Source organism: Eumetopias jubatus, unplaced genomic scaffold (genome assembly GCF_037043125.1).
Source record: "Eumetopias jubatus isolate StellerSeaLion01/CBP00866 unplaced genomic scaffold, mEumJub1_p1.0 scaffold_14, whole genome shotgun sequence".
NCBI lineage: Eukaryota > Metazoa > Chordata > Mammalia > Carnivora > Otariidae > Eumetopias > Eumetopias jubatus.
Window position 1 is genome coordinate 80,644,086 of NW_028274820.1, and position 24,728 is coordinate 80,668,813.

The 24,728-nt window shown below is 41.7% G+C and overlaps 1 protein-coding gene across 15 annotated transcripts in view; it reads right to left on the reverse strand.

Moving 5' to 3' along the window:
• Positions 1-20,159, reverse strand: part of CADPS2 (calcium dependent secretion activator 2) — a 506,725-nt gene extending 486,566 nt beyond the window's left edge. For all 15 annotated transcript variants that reach the window (XM_028104882.2, XM_028104880.2, XM_028104885.2 and 12 more), the window contains exon 1: positions 19,821-20,159. In XM_028104882.2, coding sequence (XP_027960683.1) covers positions 19,821-20,159 — 339 coding nt within the window. The remainder of the gene's footprint in view (positions 1-19,820) is intronic.
• Positions 20,160-24,728: the final 4,569 nt, after the last annotated feature.

Sequence of the window (24,728 nt, forward strand, 5' to 3'; positions counted from 1 at the left end):
CAGGCACTTGGAACCAAAATCAATAACCCTCTTAGCAGTTTGATAGACCCCCATTACAGTTTATGAGAATTCAGAATTCCAATTATGAGGTCCTGACATATTAAGATCTCCTACTCAATTTCCCATACAACCCCAAGTAATTGCCTTTATAAAGCTACTGTAGAAGATCAAAAACACTTTCAAGTCCCTTTAAGTCAGGCTGTAACTGTAGACGGTAATGCATTGGGTCACATCACTTGTCCTGTGATATAGCCGCGTACTCCTGACTTCAGTGCGATCCAACCAGTTTTAGGTAAGAGCTCATATACCAGGGATACATTTCTATTTTGCAAGGAAAAAAAACACCTTGGGAAGTCCGTGAATTCAAGATCCAAGGGTGTGGAAACACAGATCAGATAATTCTGATACCATCATTTACAAACTGACCTAAGGCAGCCTGCTTACATTCTGAGCAAATACAGAAATAGAAATAAGATGAGCTCAAACGTCTAACACGTTTGGTGTGCACACTGTTAAGTGCCATTCAATTCTACTCATTTATTTTAGAAAGCCATTATCTATTTTACCCCTTTTTAACCTTCATGCTCTGAAGAACACCTCAGCAGCTGGTCAACAAGGTTTTGAGCACCTTATTTATAGCTGACATTTTAAACTATTTTTGTGAAGATATGCACACTACTCTGTCAGGCCTCTGAACAGCAATATGTAATTCTGAAATTATTGAAGACACTAGGGGTCTTATGTGCTTTCTCATCAGGGACCTCACAAGTAAAAAAAAAAAAAAAGGCAGGATTTAAGCAAACACTTTAAGGAAAATAAAAGTTGCTTCATAAAAGTTAAACTGTTCTCATTGTCACATACTTGGCTCTTGGGGGAAAATACTGATGTTACTACCTACTGAAAGCAACAGATTGATCTCGTCGGGGAGCATGGCCTGAGGGCCATGCACTATGACAATAACTTCCCAAGGTATTACTGATAAAATTCAGGCCTCTTCCTGGACCGTAGCTCATACCCCACAAATTCTTTTTCAGAATATACTAATTCTCCACTACTCCCTTACTGGTGTGCTCTTAACAATGCTTGAAATAATCAAATTAACTGGGTTTTGGTTCATTGTAAGTTTGCAATATTTAACATTAAAATCCCCAAAGACTCCATTTCATAAGTGACTGACTGAACTTGGGAATCATACACACACACGTTGAAAAAAGTTGGTTAGGTCACAATTTAATGTTTGCAGCAACTGGTTAATGCCCCTACACAAAAACAGTGTTGAATAACCAACAAGTTTCTTTTGAAATCCCTTTCTCAGCCAGATGTTTCTATTTCATCATCAGGGTCAGTGGAGACTATGGGCTTTATTCCAGTTAGTAGCTCCATTAGTCCACATGGAAGATAAAGATAAAACTAGTAATTCATATAGAAAATTAAATCAAAAAAGATAGGGAGTATTTTAATTACACATATAATACAAATACATTGTTCTGTTCTTGGATTTTTTTTTTTTTAAGATTTATTAGAGAGAGAGACAGTGGGAGAGGGAGAAGCAGGCTTCCCGCGGAGCAGGGAACCCGATGTGGAGCTCAATCCCAGGACCCTGGGATCATGACCTGAGCCGAAGGCAGACGCTTAATGACTGAGCCACCCAGGCACCCCAGTTCTTGGATTTTCGGAAGCTAACTTTATATTACTGATACTTAAAACAAAGCCAAGAGGTGGCCAAGAACACTTTAAATAATCTCCAAAGTAGGACTAGAAAATTCATCCACATAGAACCTTGTGAAATTTGTAAGTGTGCTAAGACAGTAGAGTGATTACAACAGTAGAGTGATTCCAAGGAGCTGCCTCACCTTAAGAGCAACCACCATCCTTTATAACCCAACCTTTGTCCATCACAAGTTCACAAAAAGTAAGAATTTCCTTGGGTTAAAAAGTGTGCCTATAGCCAGGGTGAATTAACAAGTACCTAGCACAACAAAATTTTAAAGCTAAGAGATTTTAACATTTTAGAACCCTCTAAAGCTAACATTAAAAACATGAGAAAGGAAAAAAAAATGGGTCTTTTAAAAATGAAACCAGACTTCAAACTTTTCATTAGCAACACTGGGAGCTGGAAGAAGGTGCATTAAAGCCTTCAAAGTTCCAAGGGAGGAGGATTTCAACCCAGATTTCAATGCCCAATTTCTCTATCAAAACAAAGAAAATTTCAAACCCACATAGATTCAGAAAATTCGTCACACTCTTCCAAAGGTGCATGTGAAAAGGTTCAAACAGTATTAGGAAATGGGAACACAAGGCCTTCAACTCACAAGAACTATGAAAAGAGAATCCCAACTCTAAGCCTGTTGTTCAGCTGAGAGTTCACATTAGAGTAAACCAGAGGAAGGCTACAGGGGGGGACAGACGTGGGGGTGGGGGAAGAGGTAAAGAGATCAACGTTAGCCATTAGAACAGTGACCTCCAAACCTAATCAGACATCCCATGTGCTGGATTCCCCCTTTGTTCTCCAGATCCATTCTCTCCTATTGTCTACCCAGCTTTCTGGCTTACAGGACTAATAGGCCCTAACAGCCAGGCATATTTGCTCTTCAGTTTCTCTTTGGGATTCCCTTTTCATGAGGGACCCACACAAAATCAGAGAGGGAAATACAGGCTGACAGGAGACCATCTCTGGGCTCCCTCGCTACCATGCACCCTTTGGTCATGACTGTATTCTCCTGGAGACCACAGCCTCTGACAGACAACTTACTCCCACACCTTTGGTTCCTGGTCAGTTCAGGCCCGAGTTCCCTCCGTTTGCGCATGGAGGCCTACAGACAGTAAGGTCTTCCCTCCGTGAACATTGAAGGCTGCCCCATCCCTCATCGGTTCCCTTAAAGCTGTCTGACCCTCTCATCTTTGAGTTGCCCCTTGGTGTGACAGCGATTTCCAACTAGGCCCTAACTCATAAGCCTCCCCCTTTAGAAAAAGATAACCCTTTTGCTACACAAAAGTGAAATTTATCACTAGGTTATAGAATCTGCTCATATTTTCACAAACACAACATCCTACCTGGAATAAGATGAAGGGAAATAACATTTCAGATATAAGTGCTTAAGCATAGCTGGTCTAAGAAAATAAACTAGACACGTATATGCACATATATAATGTGGAAGTCTGTTTAAGGTAAATGAGCTGCATGTCGTCAACACTACTCCTTTTTGATATTTTGAAGGGTTCAACAGTTCACTTATCCATAAAAATCCAGGAGAATGGAACAATTCAAAATAAAAGCAGACACAAGCATCCTGCCTCAGAAACGCAATCACAGGTACCATTGCTGTCGGGGACATTTCTTCAATAGGGTGAGCAATTCTCAGAAAAGTTCCTAAAAAAAAAATTAATAAAATTGAATCTCTTCCCAAACTTACCCAGAAGTTGTAGTTCTAGGAAGATCGTATATATTAAACACACAAAAGGGTGCCCGGGTGGCTCAGTTGGTTAAGTGACTGCCTTTGGCTCAGATCATGATCCTGGAGTCCCGGGATTGGTCCCACATCAAGCTCCCTGCTCAGTAGGGACTATGCTTCTCCCTCTGACCCTCCCCCGCCCCCCGCCGCCATGCTTGCTCTTTCTCAAATAAAATCTTAAAAAAATAAAATAAACCCAAAGACAAGACATTTTGTATTTTATAAAAAGCTCTACTCTAGGCTCAAATAACTACAGACAGGCTTTACCTAAATAAATGCCCAAAAGGACATTCAAATGCTATGTAGGATGAAAGACAAATCATCATGCATTTCAGGTTTTCTAGAATCCCTGGACCCTACCTACTAAATACCAGTAGCAACCCCCACCCCCAATCATGGAGAAAGCCAACATACCCCACAGAATTTTTTTTAAATGTCTGCTGGGGGTATTTTCTAACCCCATTGAGAATCACTGGTTTATAATTTGCAACAACCTAAGGAGACAAGGAAGGGAGACAAAACAGACAAGAACTCAAGAAAAGTTTCAAGTTTTGTAAGAAATGCAACCAATGCATACTAGGTAGTTTGATAGTCTTGATATAAACTCCACTCACTAAGCTTTCAGGTTCTAGAGTCAACTACTACAAAGTACAGAAATCTTAAGGATTCTTAAAGATAAAATTAACCTTGGGAGGGCATTTTCCTTACAGAAGGGTCTAGGTGCAGGTGTTGACAATGGATTTAAATTCCAGTGTCTGAAATCCCTGCAGTCTCCTGACCCATACACCAGGACAAGAAACAAAACAGGTGATTGTTTCTATTACAAGACTAATTGTAGTTAGAGTATGGACAGAATAGACCTACTTTAACAAAAATCAAGGAACTTGAAGAACTAGCATGAACAGGAGAAGCAGAAATCTCCCTCTGCAAGTTGTGTGGCTCAGCTTCCCTCAAGTAGCAACCATCTCTTCATCCGAATGGCTACTGTAACCCGCAGACTGAGACAGCTCTTCAGGCCAGTGAGAAAGGGCAGAGGGGCATGGCAGTGGAGACATTCCCCTCCCCTCTTGTTTCAGATGTAGAGTCCAAGGCAGGCTGCCCCATCATGGGCCACTCTGGCATTTTTTTTTTTTAAAGGAGCAGGATGGGAAGGGGAAGAGAGAAACTCAAGCAGACTCCCCGCTGAGCATGGAGCCCCACATAGGGCTCAATCTCACAAGATCAAAATCATGACCTGAGCCGAAACCAAGGGTCAGATGCTTAACCAACTGAGCCACCCCAGGTGACCCTGGCATATTACTTTAAGTTACTTGAGACAGATGCTGCAAGGAGAACACTCAGACCCTGCTCTGTGCCCCCAAAAGCAGGAAATCATCTCCCACACAAGATGTATCCTCCCTGTACCAGGAGGTAAACACATCTTTATCACAAGAGATGGAAAATTTAGAACCTGGAAGGTTACACAAACAACCCTTTACTAATTTACTACCCTGGCCCAAATTCTGTTTAGAATTCCTTACTAACTGAAGCTCCCCAAGTTCAGTTCTTTGTCCTGTCAATTCCTCTGATTTATTTTCTTTGCCTAAAAAGTGAAAAAGTGCCTTAGTCATTTAGGTCTCTAATTATTGGTCCTGTGTGTGCACGCAATAAACCTTTTTTCTCTTGGTCTCACGTAAATTTAATTCTCAGTCCAGCTAGAAGACCTTAAAAGGTAGAGAAGGTTTCCTTCCCTTCCCAGAGAATGGCCCATACATTTGCACACATCACTTCTCTTCATACCCCCACTAGTCTGAAATCAGTCTTCTGGCTATGGCTAACCGCAGGTGGTGGTGGAATAGCAGATTCTGATTGTTCCCCAGCCACCAATAATTTGGGGCAACAATTTGTCTGCCACATCCTTGCTCTCATTCTGGCAAGACTCACTTACTGCCTTCCTCAGTGAAATCTCGGAAGCCTGCCTCTGGGTCTTCCAAAACTGTGTAAAAACAAAGATATCGCCTGTGTAATTCCTCATCAAGACTGATGCTGCCATAGGATGTAGTCCTGTTCTCACGTGGGAGAAATAAAGTTGCCGTCCTCCAGAGTTTTGTTCTTGACCCACATTCTCTGGACGATCATGCTCAGTCCCGTGGATAACAAAAGGAAAGGGAGGGCAAGACAAGAAATGTCTTCAGCCAGAGAGCCATGTGCCTAACAATTCTATTGCTTATAAGAAGGTGATAACAGATTGGAAGCAACCAGCAGAAACCAATAATGGTAAAGAACTGTATTCCAAGTAGAAGGAAGCCAGGTGCTTGTAGGAGTGAACAGACCCTCCCCCCTGTGTGTTCTACGGGAAGTAATGGCTAAAGTCTAGAAAGAATGAGAGAAAGTGGAGTGGGTATTTCAGTTTATGAAGTATTTCCCAGAGGTACTAAAAAGTGTGAGGAGTTAAAAAGGCTCCTTCTGGGAAGCTGACTGGCAATGGGGAGGCACAAGCAGACTAATTCTAAGTCCCGAAAGGTTAAGGGACTAGTTAAGGTTGTGTTTAGCTACATAAATATGTAATAGCCTAGTTTCAGCAAATTAGAATCTCGAAGTAGTATTGTCCATACTGATTATTTAAGCTCAAATACATTATAACGTGGGGCAAATGCTTCCTGTATTATACACCACCTCTGAGGCGACCATCCTATTCAAACCTGAACCACTGCCCGAACCTCGTAACTGGTCTTCCCACTTCCACGCTTGCCCCTATAGCCTATTCTCAAGGCTACACAACTTTAAGGGTGTGAATTAAATTCCACATAAATGGTGGCCACTGGAGTTATGCAGTGTATTTTCAGGTCAAAGATCCTTTTAGATTTTTAATCTGGTCACTTCTTGTACTGGCTCAAAACTCATTAGCTTCCCAAACTTAAATTTTGAACATGTTAACATGACTTACAGAATGTAGGTGAGCTTGCCCATGCCTATCACTCCAGATTCATGCCTTCTCCACTTTCCAGTTCTCATCCCACTCTAGCCACTGTAACTTCGTTGCTGTTCTTCCTAAACTAACCTTATTCCACCTCAAAGCTCTTTGGAAGGCAGCTACGCTCACCACTCAAAGCTCTTTGTACTTCCTGTTAATGCCACCCGGATGTTCTTTCTCCTCACCCTACACCCCATTTTCAAGTGGCTCCAATACTTTTGCTTAACTCAACCAATACCTGCTCCTCAGGGAGCCTTTCCCTGACCACCCTACCTAAAATAGCTAGGGATGCTAAACCCCCTTCCACAGTCACCGTGTCTTAATACTTACATGTGTATTTGTTGATAATCATCTCTTCCACTAGAGCTTTCATGAGGGCTGTTTTGTCCACACCTACACTCCCAGTGCCTAAAATAGAGCCTAGTACACAACGCCTGTTTAAATATTGCCTCAATATTTGCTCCCGAAATGTAATAGGCTTTATAGAACGTTTTTCTAAGTGAAAATGAGAAAACGGGGGGGGGGGGGCGGGGAACACCTTTGAAGATCTACTCCATGCCAGGCACTGTGCTAGGTACTTTTCAGAAGTCCTCTAGGATCGTCACAGCATCCTGAAGTATCCATCCTTTTCACACATCAGACAGCAATCTAGAGAGGACAAGGGCAGAGCCCTGCTCTGCTACAGGTAGGGGCCTCCCGGAAACAAGAGGGAAGGCTGGAAAGGCCAAGAGGAAGGAGACAACACGGGAGGGGCGAGAGATTACCAACAAGCTAGGGGTATTAACCACCTTCCATTCCACTTTTATGTATTCCAGCATTTGCACGAAAATCTTTGACAGTTTTACACACAATTGAAATTAAGAACTACTAAACCCCGTAAATACCAATTAACATCAAAGATCTGCTATTTGTCGCACCCTTTATGTAGATCTCAGTTGTACCACATTTGAAACCTGCTTATCAATAATTTTCTCACTTTCACAAAATACGTTTATATTTATACCGTTCCTCTACACAACAGTCTATACAAAGCACAGCACTGAAGCTTAGTTTTGGGTGGCAAAGCCATCCTGTAGAAGTCAAGCTGTTTGTCAGATAATGTAAGAAAGGTTGAATTCAGCATATGAATAACAGCTTAGAAATAACATGGGAAGTGGATTGTGAAATTAAACCTAAAATGAGTTGGTAGTGTCATCTCTATACTGCTGAATCCAAGTAGCGTTTCCAGTCCCCATCCTACTTGACCAGTAGCTCTTGTTGTTCTCTACTTCATTGTATTAAACAGTTCTTTCCTCAGTTTGACACAGACCATGCTGGCTTTCTTCTAGATCAGCTGCCCCTTCTCCATTTTTGTTAGCTCAACCTTCTCTCCCCCTTAAATCCTAAAGACCAACGCATTAAAACCTCTTTGCTGGATCCGCTTTTCTACCACACCCAGGCCCATGATTTCAATTACAATCCACGTGACAATTCTCAAATCTACCTCTTGTACCCAAATCCCTCCTAAACTCCAAACAATTGTCCTTTTGATCTCTACTTATTTGAAGGACCACAAATTCAACATCTCATGTATTAGGTTTAGCTCCCTTATGGCATGGTCTATACTAGATTAAACTGTATATCCCCACATCACTTCTCTCACATATTTGTAAGAGTGAAAAAGGAAATAAAGTCCAAAGCCCAGAATTTATAGGAATTATGGGATTGTACGCTTGAAACACAATTATGAAAAATTAAGGTTATTAGGACATTTTGACTTCCCCCAGTCATTTCAGGTATACTGTTCTATCATGGAAAGCAGAGTGGCCCTCTAGTTGAAGCAGGGTTGAGAGAACAAGAACATGCCTTTTAGTTCTCTACCTCCCACTGCTCAAGAGTACATAAAGTACTTCTGGTTAGGAAAACCAGAGCTTCACAAATGTAGGCAATAGTGGTCTTGTTATAATTCAGAATGGCTCCCGAGGATACTCAGCACTTTGTAAGCCTTTTTGGCTAAAGCAGTGTTTGGAGTTTTAAATATTTTTCTAGAGAACTAAATTAAAATAAGATTCTCATCTCTTTAAATAAAATTTGGAATATATTTCCTTAAATTTGTGAAAGTAATAAAAATACAGGTTTCATAGCATAATTTAATTTTCCCAGCTTCCAGTATTCATGCAGATACATAAAAGTATCTTTAAAGGAAATACTGCAGACTGAATATAAAACTGAAATCCATTCAGATGAACGTCCACTAATTTCATAACCCATGAAGAAAACTAGAGACATAAGTTTTTTTTTTTTTTTTTTTTTTTTTTAAAGATTTTGAGAGAGAAAGAATGAGAGATAGAGAGCATGAGAGGGAAGAGGGTCAGAGGGAGAAACAGACTCCCTGCTGTGCAGGGAGCCCGATGTGGGACTCAATCCCGGGGCTCCAGGATCATGACCTGAGCCGAAGGCAGTCGCTTAACCAACTGAGCCACCCAGGCGCCCCTAGAGACATAAGTTTCTTAAAACACACATGCTCTGCCCAGTGAATCAAAACAATAAGCACAACCATGAGGAAGGCATAAGATTTATATCCTGTCACTATCTGTCCCTGGCTCCAGGATAGGAGAGTTCAAATGCCATGAAGACAAAACAAAAAGCAAAGGAAACCGAAAACACAGAACAAAATGGAAAATAAGATGGATACATTGGCAATGACAGTTTCAAGCTCTTATAAAAGCAAAGACTAGGCAAAAACTGTTAATTTTTCTCAATATAAAATAACCTCAAAATGTGTGTAGGCACACATGCATATGCAGATATATGTGTATATATAGGTGAACAGGAGCAGGTATGTTATGGATATCAGTATCTAATAAACTCCAATTTCAACTTTGTCCAACTTTAAAGTAGAATTCTTGTCCAGTACCACACTAAATGGATCAAAATCAGTGAAAAGGAACTCCCTTTAAGTATATACTTATCTTTATACTATTAAGAATTTAGCATCAAAGCTTTTGAGTTAAATACTTCTGGAAATATAAAGCAAATTAAAGATACAGTTATAGCAGGATAACACAGTACTATAAAGACAAATAAGATAGGAATTACTATAAAACTAATTAGATGTATAAAAAAATCCTAAAGTCAGAAAATTTGCTTCATGATTTGTGATATAAACTACTACTAACTGGGGTGCTTGTGTGGCTGAGTTGGTTACACATAAGACTCAGGTCACGATCTCGAGGGCATGGAATCAAGCGCTGTGTGGGGCTCCATAGTCAGCATGGAATCTGCTTGAGATTCTTTCTGCCCCCACCCCCACTTGCACTCTAAAAAAAAAATTAAATTTTAAAAAACTAATTATACTACAAAGATATAGTTCAGTGAACCACACTGTCAACATAAAATTAGAAATTAAAAACTTCAACAGTAAAAATTTAATATTCCAGTTAACTATATTAATACTAGTTCAAGAGAAAAATAAGTAACATTAGCAAAAGTTTATTACAGACTGATGCCAAACCGTATCTAGAATTCATAGCCTCATATACTTTCATTTTATTACAAAGCAGAAAATAAAAGGATCCTAATTAAGCTGCCAGATAAAAGAACCACGTTTGGGGCACCTGGGTGGCTCAGTTGGTTAAGCACCTGCCTTCGGCTCAGGTCATGATCCTGGGGTCCCGGGATCAAGTCCCACATCGGGCTCCCTGCTCAGCAGGGAGCCTGCTTCTCCCTCTGACCCTCTTCCCTCTCATGTGCTCTCTATCTCTCATTCTCTCTAAAATAAATAAATCTTTAAAAAAAAAAAAAGAACCATGTTTCTCTCTCACTCAGCCCCTTCCCCCCCAAAAAAAAACCTTAGGAAAAGAGAAACTATAAAACAAAGTTTACGAAGTTAACATGTATATTTATAAAAACAAGAGTATCTGGGCTAATATTGACAGATTTTTTATTTATTCATTTGAGAGCGCGTGCACGCATACTAGTGAGAGCAAGCAAGAGCACAAGCAGGGGGAAGGGTCCGGAGGAGAGGGAGAGGCAGGCTCCCCGCTGAGCAGGGAGCCCAACACGGGGCTCAATCCCAGGACCCTGGGATCATGACCTGAACCAAAGAGATACTTGACTGAGCCACCCAGATGCCCCTCTAGTCATTTTAAAGAAAGGATAAAATCTGAAGACTGAAAACTGTAGAGAAAACAAGACATATGGCCAATTCTCCGAAGTCATGATCTTCATATTTGAATGTGGAATAAGGAGAATATCTAATAGGATGAAGAGGAAAAAATCCAAAATAGATTCTGGATATAGGTAATTTCATGAGTGAAGTCTTTCTGCTGTCAAACAAGCGTCTGTTATCTTATATACCAAAAAAAAAAAAACCTCTTGAGAAAAAAGTTTATATTCCTCACTTAATACTATTCCTTAAAAATCAAACCTGTTACAACGACAGCCAGCATAGAAAGTGACAGACCTTTCTGAATACAGGTAAAAATAAATGAAAGTCTAGGGAACTGGAAATCAAGTGTTCTTTAAAAAAAAAAAAAAAAACAATCAGGGAGCAATTACCCTAGAAATGTAAATATGGTTTAACAATATGAAAACTAGGGGTGCTGGGTTGCTCAGTCGTTAAGCGTCTGCCTTCCGCTCAGGTCATGATGGGATTGAGCCCGTCAGGTTCCCTGCTCCACGGGAAGCCTGCTTCTCCCTCTCACACCGCCCCTGCTTGTGTCCCCTCTCGCTGTGTCTCTCCCTGTCAAATAAATAAAATCTTAAAAAAAAAAAACATGAAAACTAGTCACATCAGTAAAATTAAGGCAATTACCTCAACTGATGTCAAGTAATTTGATAACATTCAAAGTCAATTCCTGGTATCTTTATCCTTTTAATGTAAAAAAATAGTGTAACAATAAAGAATATTCTAAAATACTAACAGTGTATTCCTTGGTGTAATACCAAAAGCATTCCTCAGTAAAGCCAGGATAAAGACAAAGGTAGGGCAAAAAAAATACACTATTCTGAACATTCTTACTAGTGACATCAAACAGAAAAGGTAGAGCTACTGGAAAGAACAAGTCATTACTATCAGAAGATTCAGCCACCCACATAGACATTCTAGAAGGATCAGGTAATCATTACTGAAACAATCAGTAGTATATAGTAACATGAACAGTTAAAATGAAGTTAGTTTAGGGGGGCCTGGGTGGCTCAGTTGGTTAAGCATCTGCCTTCTGCTCAGGTCATGATCCCAGGATCCTGGGATCCAGCCCCATATCAGGCTCCCTGCAGGGAACCTGCTTCTCTCTCTCCGCAACACCCCCCACCCCCTGCTTGTGCTTTCTCTCGCTCTCTCTCCCTTTCTCAAAAGTCTTTAAAAAATATTAAGTTTAAAAAAAATTTTTTTTAAAATAGCCTAGTTTAGAATTTAACAGTAATAGAAAAAGATAAGCCACAAAAAATTATAAAATGTTTAAAAATAACCTTGGTTGGAGCACCTGGGTGGCTCAGTCATTAAGCGTCTGCCTTCGGCTCAGGTCATGGTCCCAGGGTCCCGGGATCGAGCCCCACATCAGGCTCCCTGCTCCACAGGAAGCCTGCTTCTCCCTCTCCCACTCCCCCTGCTCGTGTTCCCTCTCTTGCTGTCAAATAAAATCTTAAAAAAAAAAAATAGCCTTGGTTATAAACCTCAGTCTACATAATGAAACCTACAAAACTTCACAAAGACATAAGAGGCTTTACTAAGAGATGTTTATGTTGCTAGAAGAGTGAATTTAGTAAAATAGTTTCCCCCAACAGGCTTAACAAAAAAAATGATAGCGTCTAGTCTGGAGCATATGCATCAGTAACTAAGCACTTTATATATATGTCATCTAATTTAATTATGACAAGAATTCTATGTGGCCATTATCCCCATTTTACTAGTGAAAAAGCCAGCACCCAAAGACAGGAAATGCCATCCTCATACATGAGGTGGATACATGCACGGACACTACTGAAGAATGAAGCCAGGCCCTCTGAAGACAATGCTCTCCTAGCTGCTTCAATACTGCTGCCATTAAGAAAAAAAAAAGGGGGGGTGGACAGAATGAAAAGAATTTGACAAATAGGAACTAATCCCATCAGGTTATTAAGATACAGGATTAGCCTAAATCAAAATTATATGATACTAGCAATAGGAAGACCTAGATCAATTAGAATAGGTAACCTAAAGATATAAAGAAAAATATACAATCTAAGTTATTGAACACTAGCCTGTGAGGGAACTTCTGCTTGTTTTATTCTTTACTGTATTTCTAAGACATCTGATAGTGTTAAGTAGAGGCATAATAAATATTCGACCAATGAGTTAATGAAGGAAACAATATGAACTTGACTTACAGCTTAGTAATGGAAGTAGAGCATAATCAATTAGGCTGCAAGACCTGCTTAGCCATTTAGGGAAATAAGTCAACTCCTTGCTTCAAACAATTCTAGATGGGAAGTTGTCAAAGAAACTCAACGTTAAGAGGAAAAAAAAAATTGAAGTAGATCTAAAAACAGTAAGAGACAGATTATAGAAACCCCCTCCACAAAGGAACACTATCCTCAACATATAAGAGTTCATATCAGTAAAACCAATATCTCAATAGAAAAATGATAAAAGGATATTAGACCATACACATACATTCGCCCTCACAATCAGCTAACAGCAAGTTAACTATCTCAGCTACCAGACTGGAAAGATAGCCTTTAAATTGGTCATACCCTTTGCCCCAGTAACATTTTCATCGCAGATTCATCACTAACTTGAAGGTTAGAAAATGGAAATATTCAAACCATAAGGTTTACAAAGTGAGGATATAAAATTTCAAAAAGACCATCAATGATGCTCTACAAATAGACTCTCAAACGCAAACCAACTTAACCCATTAATGTTTTAATTTATTATAGTTGATACACAATGTTAGTTTCAGGTACACAACACTGACTTGACACTAAATCTAATTTGAAATAGGTTTTCCATACTGTCTACCTAATGCTAAAATGTTGCCAAAAGACTACATAGAAATATCAAAACACTTAAAACTGTTTAAAGAAATTTAAGTACTTCACTTAAAAGACAATTATTTAAGAATGCCTCTGAAATTTACTTTTTGAAAGACCTTCACTGACTACTACCGCATACACAGGGGAAATATTCCTCCCACTAATGATCTTCAAAGACCTTGGTGAAATTTACTCTCCAGTTAGACATTACTCAGTGTCAACTCCTACTCTGAGATTTCACTATACTCCCCCAGTTTATTTTGGGATGGAAGGCAACACTCAGGCTTACCCTGAGCATCCTATATTTTCTGTTGCTAAATCCGGGATCTGTGGTTTTATACTGAATTACACAATTGCAAATGCAATTTAATCGCCTCTAGCATATTACCTAATTAAAGACCTTTTAGAAGTCTAATATGTACCGGTCTCCCACTGTATTGATTCAATAAAGTGTAGATTATTATTTGGATAGGTTGGTTCCACGCTTAGAGCATCCCTGCTGCCTTTACCTTAATATGGAATACTGGTTTAATTACTCAGTAATCTCACTCATTACTGAAAACACTTTCACCTTGCCCAGGTTAAAATAAGCTCAGTTCCCTGTAGCTTTAACGACAACAAGCAGCCGTTCTCAACCTTGGTTGTACACTGGAATCACCAAGGAAGCTTTAAGACTACAACCTCAGAGACCGATTTCATTAGTTAGGGGTGCAACTTGGATGATGGGATTCTTAAGAGCTCTCCAGGTAATTCTAACACACAGCTGAAGATAGAAATCACAGGTTTTTGGTTTTTTGGGGTTTTGTTTTTAAAGGAAATCCTACCAAACTCCTTAGCTGATTTTGAAACAAAGGGACCAAAACAGTAGTCCTAAAATGAAGGGTTACCAAATTAGGACAATAGTTTCATAATTTGATTCCTAAACATTCCTAACTTTGGGAAGGTGCCCTTTTTTCCAATGATATATCCACTAGTTATAATCATTAGGACTTTTATAGCCTAAAGATTGAAGCACACAGGACTCCGTGACCCACCACTTCCTTCCCAAAGATCTAAATAAACTTGAAATGCATACAAAATAGCACAATCACCCAAAAGGCCTGCCTCACTACCAAATTAACTGGTGGGATTTTCCACTCAGAATTTCCATATTTCATAACCTGGCAATTAGTTTTCATTTTAAAATTCTTTAATGACCTTACAAACTGTGCTATCTTGTGAGTGTACAAATAAAGGGAACAGTTTCCATTAAAAGAAAAAAACTAAAGAGGGAAAACAGGATTACATCATTTCACTTTATAAGCAGTCACGGTGTATCACAAGTACAGCCGATTTCACTTTTGAAAGCAGCCAACGCCAATATCACTTAATCCATCTGAGTTCTCATTAGCACAACTCATTCCATTAAATTAAGTACTATGGGGGCCTGGGTGGCTCAGTGGGTTAAGCATCTGCCTTCGGCTCAGGTTATGATCCCAGAGTCCTGGGATCGAGCCCAGCATCAGGCTCCCTGCTCCGCGGGAAGCCCGCTTCTCCCTCTCCCACTGCTTGTGTTCCCTCTCTCGCTGTCTCCGTCAAATAAATCTTAAAAAAAAAAAAAAAGTGCTATGGCCTCAAGATACCCTGCGGAGGGCTGAAGGAACTGAAGCAACACACATCTTCCCAAGATACTGAAGTCCAGTCTGAGATTGCTTTAATGCGTTTCCACCTCACTCCCCAGAGGACAATGTATTCCTGGTTATTAGAAGCCAACATAACCCATACCCTTCTACATTTGCACCATCATGTACATGGGATGAATTATCCTAACTCCCAAAGAGGGTGGCTTTAAGACTTTCATATCAGCTGCTGGAAACCCGCAAACAAGTAAAGCAAGGCATACTACTGGGCTCCTACACTGTCTCTCAGGTTTGATAGTGGCATTAACAGTTTTGCTCGGCAGTCCTTAGTTCTGTACCAACAGGTATTACTGTTTTTATGGCTTCCTTTACAAGGGTTGGTGGGGGATTCGGGAGATCTCAAAAAGCATGTTTGGGGCGGGGGGGGGGAGTACGTGGGTAGCTCAGTCGGTTGAAATGTCCAACTCTTGGTTTCAGCTCAGGTCATGGTTTCAGGGTCGTGAGTTTGAGCCCCACACCAGGCTCCACAGTTAGAGGGTCCCTATGAACACTCTAAAATAAAGCAATGGGCGCCTGGGTGGCTCAACTGTTAAGTGTCTGCCTTCAGCTCAGGTCATGGTCCTGGGATCAAGTCCCACAGCGGGCCCCCTGCTCGGTGGGAGCCTGCTTCTCCCTCTCCCACCGCTTGGGTTCCTACTCTGTCAAGATCTTAAAGGCAAAATCCACACGTTTAACATTAGTTTCCAAAGATTAGACAACTTTGCTTTTGTTCCTTTTCCCCAAACTATACCTAATTCTTTGAAACATGGACTAAATCGGACACTTCCACGTATCCAGACAAGTTTTTATAGGATAGACCCTGCTGAGAATACACTAAGGCCACAGTTGTAGCTTTGGCACCAAAGAGGGGCAACACAGCACTAAGACAAGGACTCTTATAAGGTAAGGATTCTCAACCTTTGTAAATCTGTAGGGTTTTTCTAGAAAACCGGCTTTCTCTGAACTTGGGGGATCATCTAAGCAGTTAACTAAGAATGTTAAAGACATAAGGGGCTATCATTTCCAGAGATAAAAAATGGCCCTTTTATTGTAATGGAACATTCAGATGTCAGTTCCAGGGAAGAGCCTACTTTTTCACCCAATACTATTTCCCTATAATGCACTCTTCTGAACAGTTTTACCTAATGAGCTTACTTCCCCCACATGTCATTTCACAGTATTTGCATACATTTCCCAAATTTAGAATTAAAAGAAAATTATGCAAAGTGGTGGAAATGATTATTCTATACGAAGGTTTAATAAGTCAATCTAGTGATTGCATTTTATGTGCATGGCCACTGTAAACATGAGTATAGGATTCATACAAAGTTATTAGGTACTAATTCCTTATTTCTGAATAGTTGGCTCCTTCAACAGCTGACTTTACTAAATCCAATGAAAACAAAAACCGTGCAACCACTAGAAACCTACAGACCCAGCTAAACTATTAGCACTTTAAGTCCTGTACATCTAGAATGTAGTTATAAGTGGAGACCTGTAGTCTAAGCCCGTATCTGTATGAGTGAATGTACTTAACCTCTGCTACGGTGGCCATTATGTTTGTCAGACTCTTCCTACATTCTAATCACCTGTTCACCTGTCTTCCTACAGGGTCCCCAGGTTTTCCAAAGGCTCAACAACCTGCCTTTATATAGTTTGCCTTATGATGAAACAGTTGTGATCTGTGCCACTGTTTTGTAGTTTCAACACTGATTCCACCTTTAACCAAAGATCTAGAGTCAAAGTTTATTGCTGTGGTGTTTGGATGGTGCAAAAGTAACCAAGGTAAATAAGCATCAGGCTTAGGCACTTCCCAGCTGAAGTCCTTTTCCCATTAGTGGTTACTTCGTATTTGTATCACATGTGAACCCCTGGGTATGTTCGTTCAGGTGGTGTGACCACGGGTACGAAGCTTTGTCAGTACCCGGGTCCAGCCATCAGTAGTCACAGGGCCTAACTGCCATCCGCCGGCCACTGTGATTGCTCCGAGTCGAAGTTTTCCAGCCAAAAAGCAAAGAAAGGCATGTTTTAGTCAACCGAGTTTAATGCTACTAAGCTTTTACAAATAACTCCTGGCTAAAATCCCTAACTTGATTTGTGGGCCTTCTAACCAAGAAAGGGGGGAAAAAAAAACCCAAAACCACAAGGGGGCTCAGCTCTAGTTCACGGAAACTCACCTGCCCTTAACAGAGAGCTAGGGCAGTCAAGGTAAGGGTCTTCTGTCATTTATAAGATGAAGACGCTTTTAGATCTCAATCTGAGAATTTCTAAAATTCTTAAAGTTAAGCAGCAATACGCATTTCAACATTTAAGCCTTTAAATCCTTTACTAAAGGTGCCTGGGTGGCTCAGTCATTAAGCATCTACCTTCAGCTCAGGTCATGATCCCAGGGTCCTGGGATCAAAGCCCCACATCGGGCTCCCTGCTCAGGCAGGAAGCCTGCTACTCCCTCTCCCACTTCCCCTGCTTGTGTTCCCTGTGTCTGTCAAATAAAATCTAAAAAAAAAAAAATCCTTTTACTAGATACCTAAACTTGAAGATACAGAATAAAAACATACGACGGATTAGTGATTTTGCAATTATGCTGTTATTTTTATATAACTATAATTCAAGACTTAAAGTTTTTGGCATTGACTTGTGCAAATTCACAAGAATATGAATTCCCACTTCACTGTCCTAGGAGGAAACCTGCCAAGAAATGCTCCAGCTCTCTTTAGTAAGCATGTTTATTTAAAAAAAAAAAGCCTTTTGAATAAGGGAAATACACACAGGCTGTTATATGGCCTCGCCCTTAATAAAATTCACAAAAGTTAATCTGACTGTATGCAATTCTCCCATTTACAGAATTGAAGTCTCTAAGCATTCCAAACATTTTGCCGAGATCAGATGATCAGATGCAGGGTTTTGTTTGGATTTGGTAACACCTGGATAAGGTTATAATAGTTTCCTTAGTATAAATGTACCTGTTTGAAAGTTGAAGTTCTGTAGAAACTTTTTAAGTAGGAGTCAGATCTGCAGCTACAAATGAAAGTTTCAACAAAATGTGAAGTTAACTGATACTGGGCTACCAGTGTCTTTTTACAGAAGCCAAAAAGTCCGAACAGATACCGTTGGTTTAACCATACATTTTACTAAGTTATGTTAGTCACCATACATTACATCTTTAGTTTGATACATTTTTATACTTTAATACACTAAAAATAAGCTTAAATGACGTATGATCAAAGTGATGACTGGATAGCATTCAGAAGTATATAGAACCACATAGAGCACAGGCCAAAAGTTACCTACACTAAGTTAAGGACTAGTGAAGTTAAAAGCTGCTTGACCTATGGGAGCGAAGCAGCAACAGGTAACTGCAATACGATGAGGAAGCACTTACCTATGAGTGGGATGGAAGGTACGCAAGAACTCCATGGGGTGCTCACAACCGACCCGAGGGATGGTAACTTCAATAGTGCCAATTCGTTTGACATTAGGAAATGGTGCTTATAGTGCTCTCCTCCAAAATGAGGAATTTGCCTAGAGAGTACCAACATCTTTTCCAGCTCTAGCCTTGACTGAATTACCTACAGGTTAGGTTCTGGAAGGATCTGTAATCAGGTGACAGCTGTGGAGAACCCTCCCATAAGGACTACCAGAGAATGAAGGGTTCAAAACAGCTTTCTTGGTTTAGGTGTTTTTAAAGACTGGATAAATGAGGGTGGGAGGGTGGCGGGAAGACTGCCTTTAGTGGAAGATGTAGTGGTGTTTCAGAAGGCAGTTCAAAAAGCTTTCCAAATTTTTTTGAAGTGCCTCACATGCTTAATACTTCAGAAAACAGCTATGCATCAAAACATGCCTTGGGCAGATTACAAGCTCTCTGGATCTCCACGTATTGTCCAACTAAGGAAATTGATGAACCTGAAGTTTCAGGAGAAATCTTTCTATTAGAAATATTTACTAGACATGTTTTATTTGGAACATTTACCCGATTAGGGCAACTTGAGTCATGACTTTCATGTGTTACTACATTAGTACCCTAGAATCTGGTTTTAAAACTAAGGTCGGAAGATACTACACCTGGAACTCCTTATCACTTTAGGATTAAAAAAAGCATTTAATAAGTGGCAACGCGCCAATCCTTTGTTTTTCATCAATAGTGCGTTTCATTAGGCCTGCCCAGACCAGGAATTACCAGCCTACAGCAACGCCACCAAACTCCGTACCCTCTCCAAGGTTTAGGATTTGAAGTCCTAGTTTTGCAGCAATATAGGAAACTTAACTTTTATTCACTGGGGAAAATCTCTACCCCTTCGCCCTAGTGAAGGCTTCTCTAGCTAACAGAAGTGTCCAGATTCCTACTTCGCCTAACTACACAGTCATTTACACCCACAGCAAAGCCCAGCTCCAGCTGAACTGGGTGGACAGGAATGCACCACTGTTGTTAGAAAATTAAATTGATAGGAGTTGCGTTCTAACCTGGCCGGAGCGGAGCCCCACCGGGTGCAACCACCGCACAGCCGGCGCTACCGGTTACTCGCACGGATGCCGAGCTGACAGGTTCTGCCAACGGAAAGTGGGGGCTAGGGGAGGATGCGTCCTCTGCAACCCGATACCCAGCCAGCTAAAGGACGGTCTTCCCTCGAACCTCGAAGACCAACAAAAATAGTACCCGCGTTGAACAAGGGCAGAGGGCAAGCGACCCAGAGGTCTCCCAAAAGAAAACTCCGGAGAGGAAGAAGTGGCGGCTAGAGGCGGCCGGTCCTGCGTGCAACTCACCTTCTGCTGTCTCCGGGCCATGTCAGTGGGCTGCTTAGCGTTGAAGGGGTAAGCGATACACCTCACCACGAAGACGTAGAGCTGCAGGCGGATCCTCCGCTCCTGCTCCTCATCCAGTTGCCTCTCGGGCTCATCTCGCCCCTCGCTGAGCACCGAGGGGCTTGGGCTCACTGGTCTGGCCGCGCTGCCCCCGCCGGCGCGCCCCGGCGCGTCCCGCCGCCCTTCGCGAGCCGGGGCCGGTGGCGCTCGCTGCGAGCCGCCGGCCGCCACCAGCACATCGCGGCTCTCCTCTTCTAACCCTTCGTCCGACTCCTCTTCACTGGAAGACGGGTCCAGCATAGTGCTCGGGGCGCCCCGCCGCTCGGCCCGCGGCCCCCAGGCACCTCACCCAGGGCAGCCGCGCCTGCCGGTCTGAGAAAGCCCCGGGGCCGGCCGCAGCAGTCGCAGAACGAAAGGGAAAGCTGGCCGGAGCTTTCCGGACACGTCGAGTTGGGACCGGAATGTTTCCTACCACCAGGGCGAAAGGGGCGGGCAGGAGCCGGGAGAAGAGGGGGAGCCGCCGGGATTAAATAGGCGGAGTTAGCGTTGGAGGTGAACGTGAGCGCCTCGTGAATTCCTCGGCCGGCCCGGGGCCCGCCAACCCCGTGATCCTGCAATGCCCGTGGGCAGAGGCCGGGCGGCCGGAGCGCCCGGGCGCAGGTGGGGAACCTGTGGCTCCTACAACAAGCAACACGTGGAATAAAATGTTGAGCGGGCGCGGGGTCGCCGAGTGCGCGTGCGCGCGCCGCAGCTACTGCCGGGGCCCAGGTGCCGGGTACCGGGACGCGCAGTTTGCAAAGGCAGGGGGGGGCTGGACTTGGTGGCTCTGAGTGCGCACACCCGGGGTTGCCTGGACTGCCTGGACCCCCGCCACACGTCCTTTTTCTCCCACCAGATTCCCGAAGAGCAGGAGGACGGGGGCCAGACAGCTGCCCGCATTCGCCCCGCCCCCCCAGGTGAGGAGAGCGGCCGGAGCACCATTCAGACCCGAACCTGATGCCCAGGCTTGAACCCAAGTGCGTTAAAGTGGGGCCTGAGCCGCTCACCTTAAAAATAACGTTGAGAAGAGACTTTGAAAAGTCTCTCGCTCTGCTCTGCTGCTGTTTGACGCTCTTGCTGATAGTCCAAATTACAAAGTCAGAGGAACGTTCCTGACAAGAGGAAACAAAACAAAACAAAACACGCGAGGCTTCCTTTTTAAACTGTTTTTATTCCCGCAGACGCATGAAGAAGATAGAATTTGTATTTGCGAAATGGCACTCAGGTTCAGCTCACACATAGCTGGATTATTTTCTAGGTTGGGATGCGGTTGACTCAAAACAGGTTGTGTAGTGTAGACATATATCCAACAAATATTTGAGCACACGCCCGGTGTCCAGCACTGTTAGCGTTTGGCCGAGCCCGCGGAGCACACAAACACTCGGTCATTGTTGGTTCTGGCCTCAAGTGGGCGTCTCGAGGCTGCACCTGAAGCCTGTCTTATCTGCACAGATTTTTCAGTCCCAATGCCGGAACCACCTGGGAGTTTGTTCTGGTGACTGTTTCTGATGTTCTCAATCCGGAGGAGAGGGGGAAATACGAAATATAGTGCATTCAACACAAGGTGCGGTGTGCTGTAGCCAAGCAAGCGGAGGGATTGTGAAGCTCAGGGGAAATATCACCGGGCAGGTGACACTACCGGCTCGGAGCTTGTCTACTCTATGGCCAAAAAGCAGTCTTTCAAGCCACTTCCACGGTTAGCTACACAAGAGAGAGGCTTTCCTTCTGCATTTACTGACATTCTCCCTAGATGGGGTAAAAAGACAAGGAGATATTTACTCCTAGGGAATCTTGCCTATCTATCAATCCTTAATGGGTGCCCACAGTGATAAAATGTTCATTGAGGGCATTACTAATGGCGGATTTCCAACTGCCAAGGAAGAGGATATCTCAGAAACTGGTTTAAAGACAATGTTTTATGCTCGGCAAGGTAAATAATAAATGACAGGCCTACTCATTTAAGTCATGGTATCTACTGCTTATATACATAGCAAATTACATTTGCAAAGTTTTGTAAATGTGCTTATCTAATATGACCAAAGTAACCTTTGGTTAACAGGTGATGATGATGGTGATGATGACAGTTACGTTTTATGGGCTTTGTAGCCATGAATGCACTAAGCCCTTTACATACACAGTGTCATTCATTTTTAGTTCCTTTGTACAGAAAAGGAACCTGAGACTTAGAGAATCCTCTTTCCTATACAACTGTTAGAACAAAGACTCAACATAGTGAGTCCTTTCTAGTTCCAAATGTGGCTTTTTCTATTATAATCTGTCTGATTATAAATCAGTATATTAAGTGTATTATTTTTTAAAGTGATAACTAAGAGTTTAATTCCTAGCAACATAAAAGTATAATTTAAATATAGCAGCTTTATTGCCTTTATTTTTCTTGCCAAGGAAAGGTATATTTTTGTTTCCTTTTTTAATTAGTTAATACCACTTGATGTGATAGCTTATTATTCTCTTCCTACCAAAAATAGTTATCAAATTAAAGATTCTCCAAGCCTTGGGGGGCCCACTGGAAAACAACTAATAATTTTTAGAATAAGATCTACAGTATTTTCTCTATGAAGATGAAAATGGTTTAAGGGGCATAAATTAAAGAAATATCCAAAAGACAACAAAGAATGTGTTTAAGTAATTAAACATACATTGCTTAAAAAACTAACATATGTTAAAACTATGCTAGGTATATTTAGAAGAACAAGATACAGTCTTAGACCTTAAGTTTGTAGATTAAAGAATGACAAATGAAAAAATAACTTATTTTAAAAAAGAAAATAAATATTGATATTGCAGTCTGATGATTGTTCCAATAACCCCAAGGATAATGGTAATACAGAGAACTACCTCATGCAGGACAGAGTAAGGGAAGGATGCTTGACATGTGTCTTGAAGAATGATTCAGAGCTATTGGGGTGAGGGCACTGGAAGAAGGAGGAACCACGTTTGCAAAGGGATGAAATTGTTTGCCACATTTGGAGAATTGCAAGTAAACTGGCATGCCTGAAGTGAAGGATGTATATGAAGATGGAGGAGGTGAGACTAGAGAACAGTCAGAGACAAATTCAGCATTGAGCAGGACAGTGGGCAGGCATCCTGGTCTTGTATGCCATGCTTTGGAATTTAAACCATATCCTGAAGAAAATGGGGATACACATAAAGGTTTAAGTAAGGTACAACCTAAGGTGATCTGTAACTCCTAAGAGTCAGACTCTGGAGCAAGGTAAGGGCAGTGAAGACAGGAACAAAATACCAGTGAAATTACTAAGAAAATCTGGGGGAGACACAATGAGGGCTTGAATTTAAACAGGAGAGAAGGGAAGGAGGGAAGCTTAAGAGATGGACAAAGGAGGGCGCCTGGGTGGCTCAGTTGGTTCAGCGACTGCCTTCGGCTCAGGTCATGATCCTGGAGTCCCAGGATCGAATCCCGCATCGGGCTCCCTGCTCGGCAGGGAGTCTGCTTCTCCCTCTGACCATGTTCCCTCTCGTGCTCTCTGTCTCTCATTCTCTCTATCTCAAATAAATAAATAAAATCTTTTAAAAAAAAGATGGACAAAGGAATTAACAGAATATGGATGAGGAGCTGAGGAAGAGGGTTAAGGAAAGAATATGATTCTCAGTTTGGGTAATTTGACTGATAATAGATGAAATATGGACTTCTAGAAGACATATAGGTTTGGAGAAACATGAAGTTTTGAGGAGACTATCACAGAGATCCTAGGCTCAGTTGGAGAGGCAAAGCTGTTACTCAAACTTGTTATGGGATAAGGGAATCATCAGCATATTGGTGCTAGTGGAAGCTACAGATGCAGATGGTTAGGGCCAGAAATCATGTATTCAGAGTGAGAAGAAGGCCAAGGATGGGTCTCTGAGGAACCCTCCCTGACTCTTCTCCAATTAAGGGATGGTTCAAAGAAAAGGAACCTGAAAAGACAACGTGATCATTAAAAATTAATTGTTCTTGATTAACATTTTTTTAAAGATTTTATTTATTTATTTGACAGAGAGAGACACAGCTAGAGAGGGAACACAAGCAAGGGAAGTGGGAGAGGGAGAAGCAGACTTCCTGAGGAGCAGGGAGCTCGATGTGGGGCTCGATCCCAGGACCCTGGGATCATGACCTGAGCCGAAGGCAGACGCTTAATGACTGAGCCACCCAGGCGCCCCTTGATTAACATTTTTAATTTTGTGCTTACATGGATGTTCTTGCCAAATTTCTGCCTTAAATATTATCCTTTCAGGTAATTAAAACATCAGTTGATGCTCCCGGATAATTGAATAAATCATGCCCAACATAAGACTATGATTGGTTTGTACAATTTCATAAATACACAAAATACACATGACCTTATTCAATGATTCATTTTTAATTTTGTCAAGGTGAATATAAAAACAAATTGAACTTACACTGCTGTTTAATGAAACACCTCTAATGCTACGGAAAGATGGATGCACAGTAATAAAATAGAATATAAAATGTGTTTTGGCAATGATATTTAAGGAAACAGGTGTGTGACCTGAATAGCTATAGGGGGTCTGTTTTCTGGCTGAGAATTGATTTGTGCATTTGACCTGAAAGGAAGATATTAACTCTTTCAAGTCACAGATGAAATCATTCTTTCATTAAACAGGCATTTTTGTGGGCACCCACTCTAGGCTATGCACTATTCTGAGTAGATAAAAACAATAAAAGTTATCCCCTGAGGCGATGCATACGAAACAGACATGAGCAAAATAAGAAATTATGGTAATATATGCTCTTGTGGTAATAGCGAAAAAAGTCACAAAATATCCCTTAAGTGTTTTGGAATTGGGCAGTCT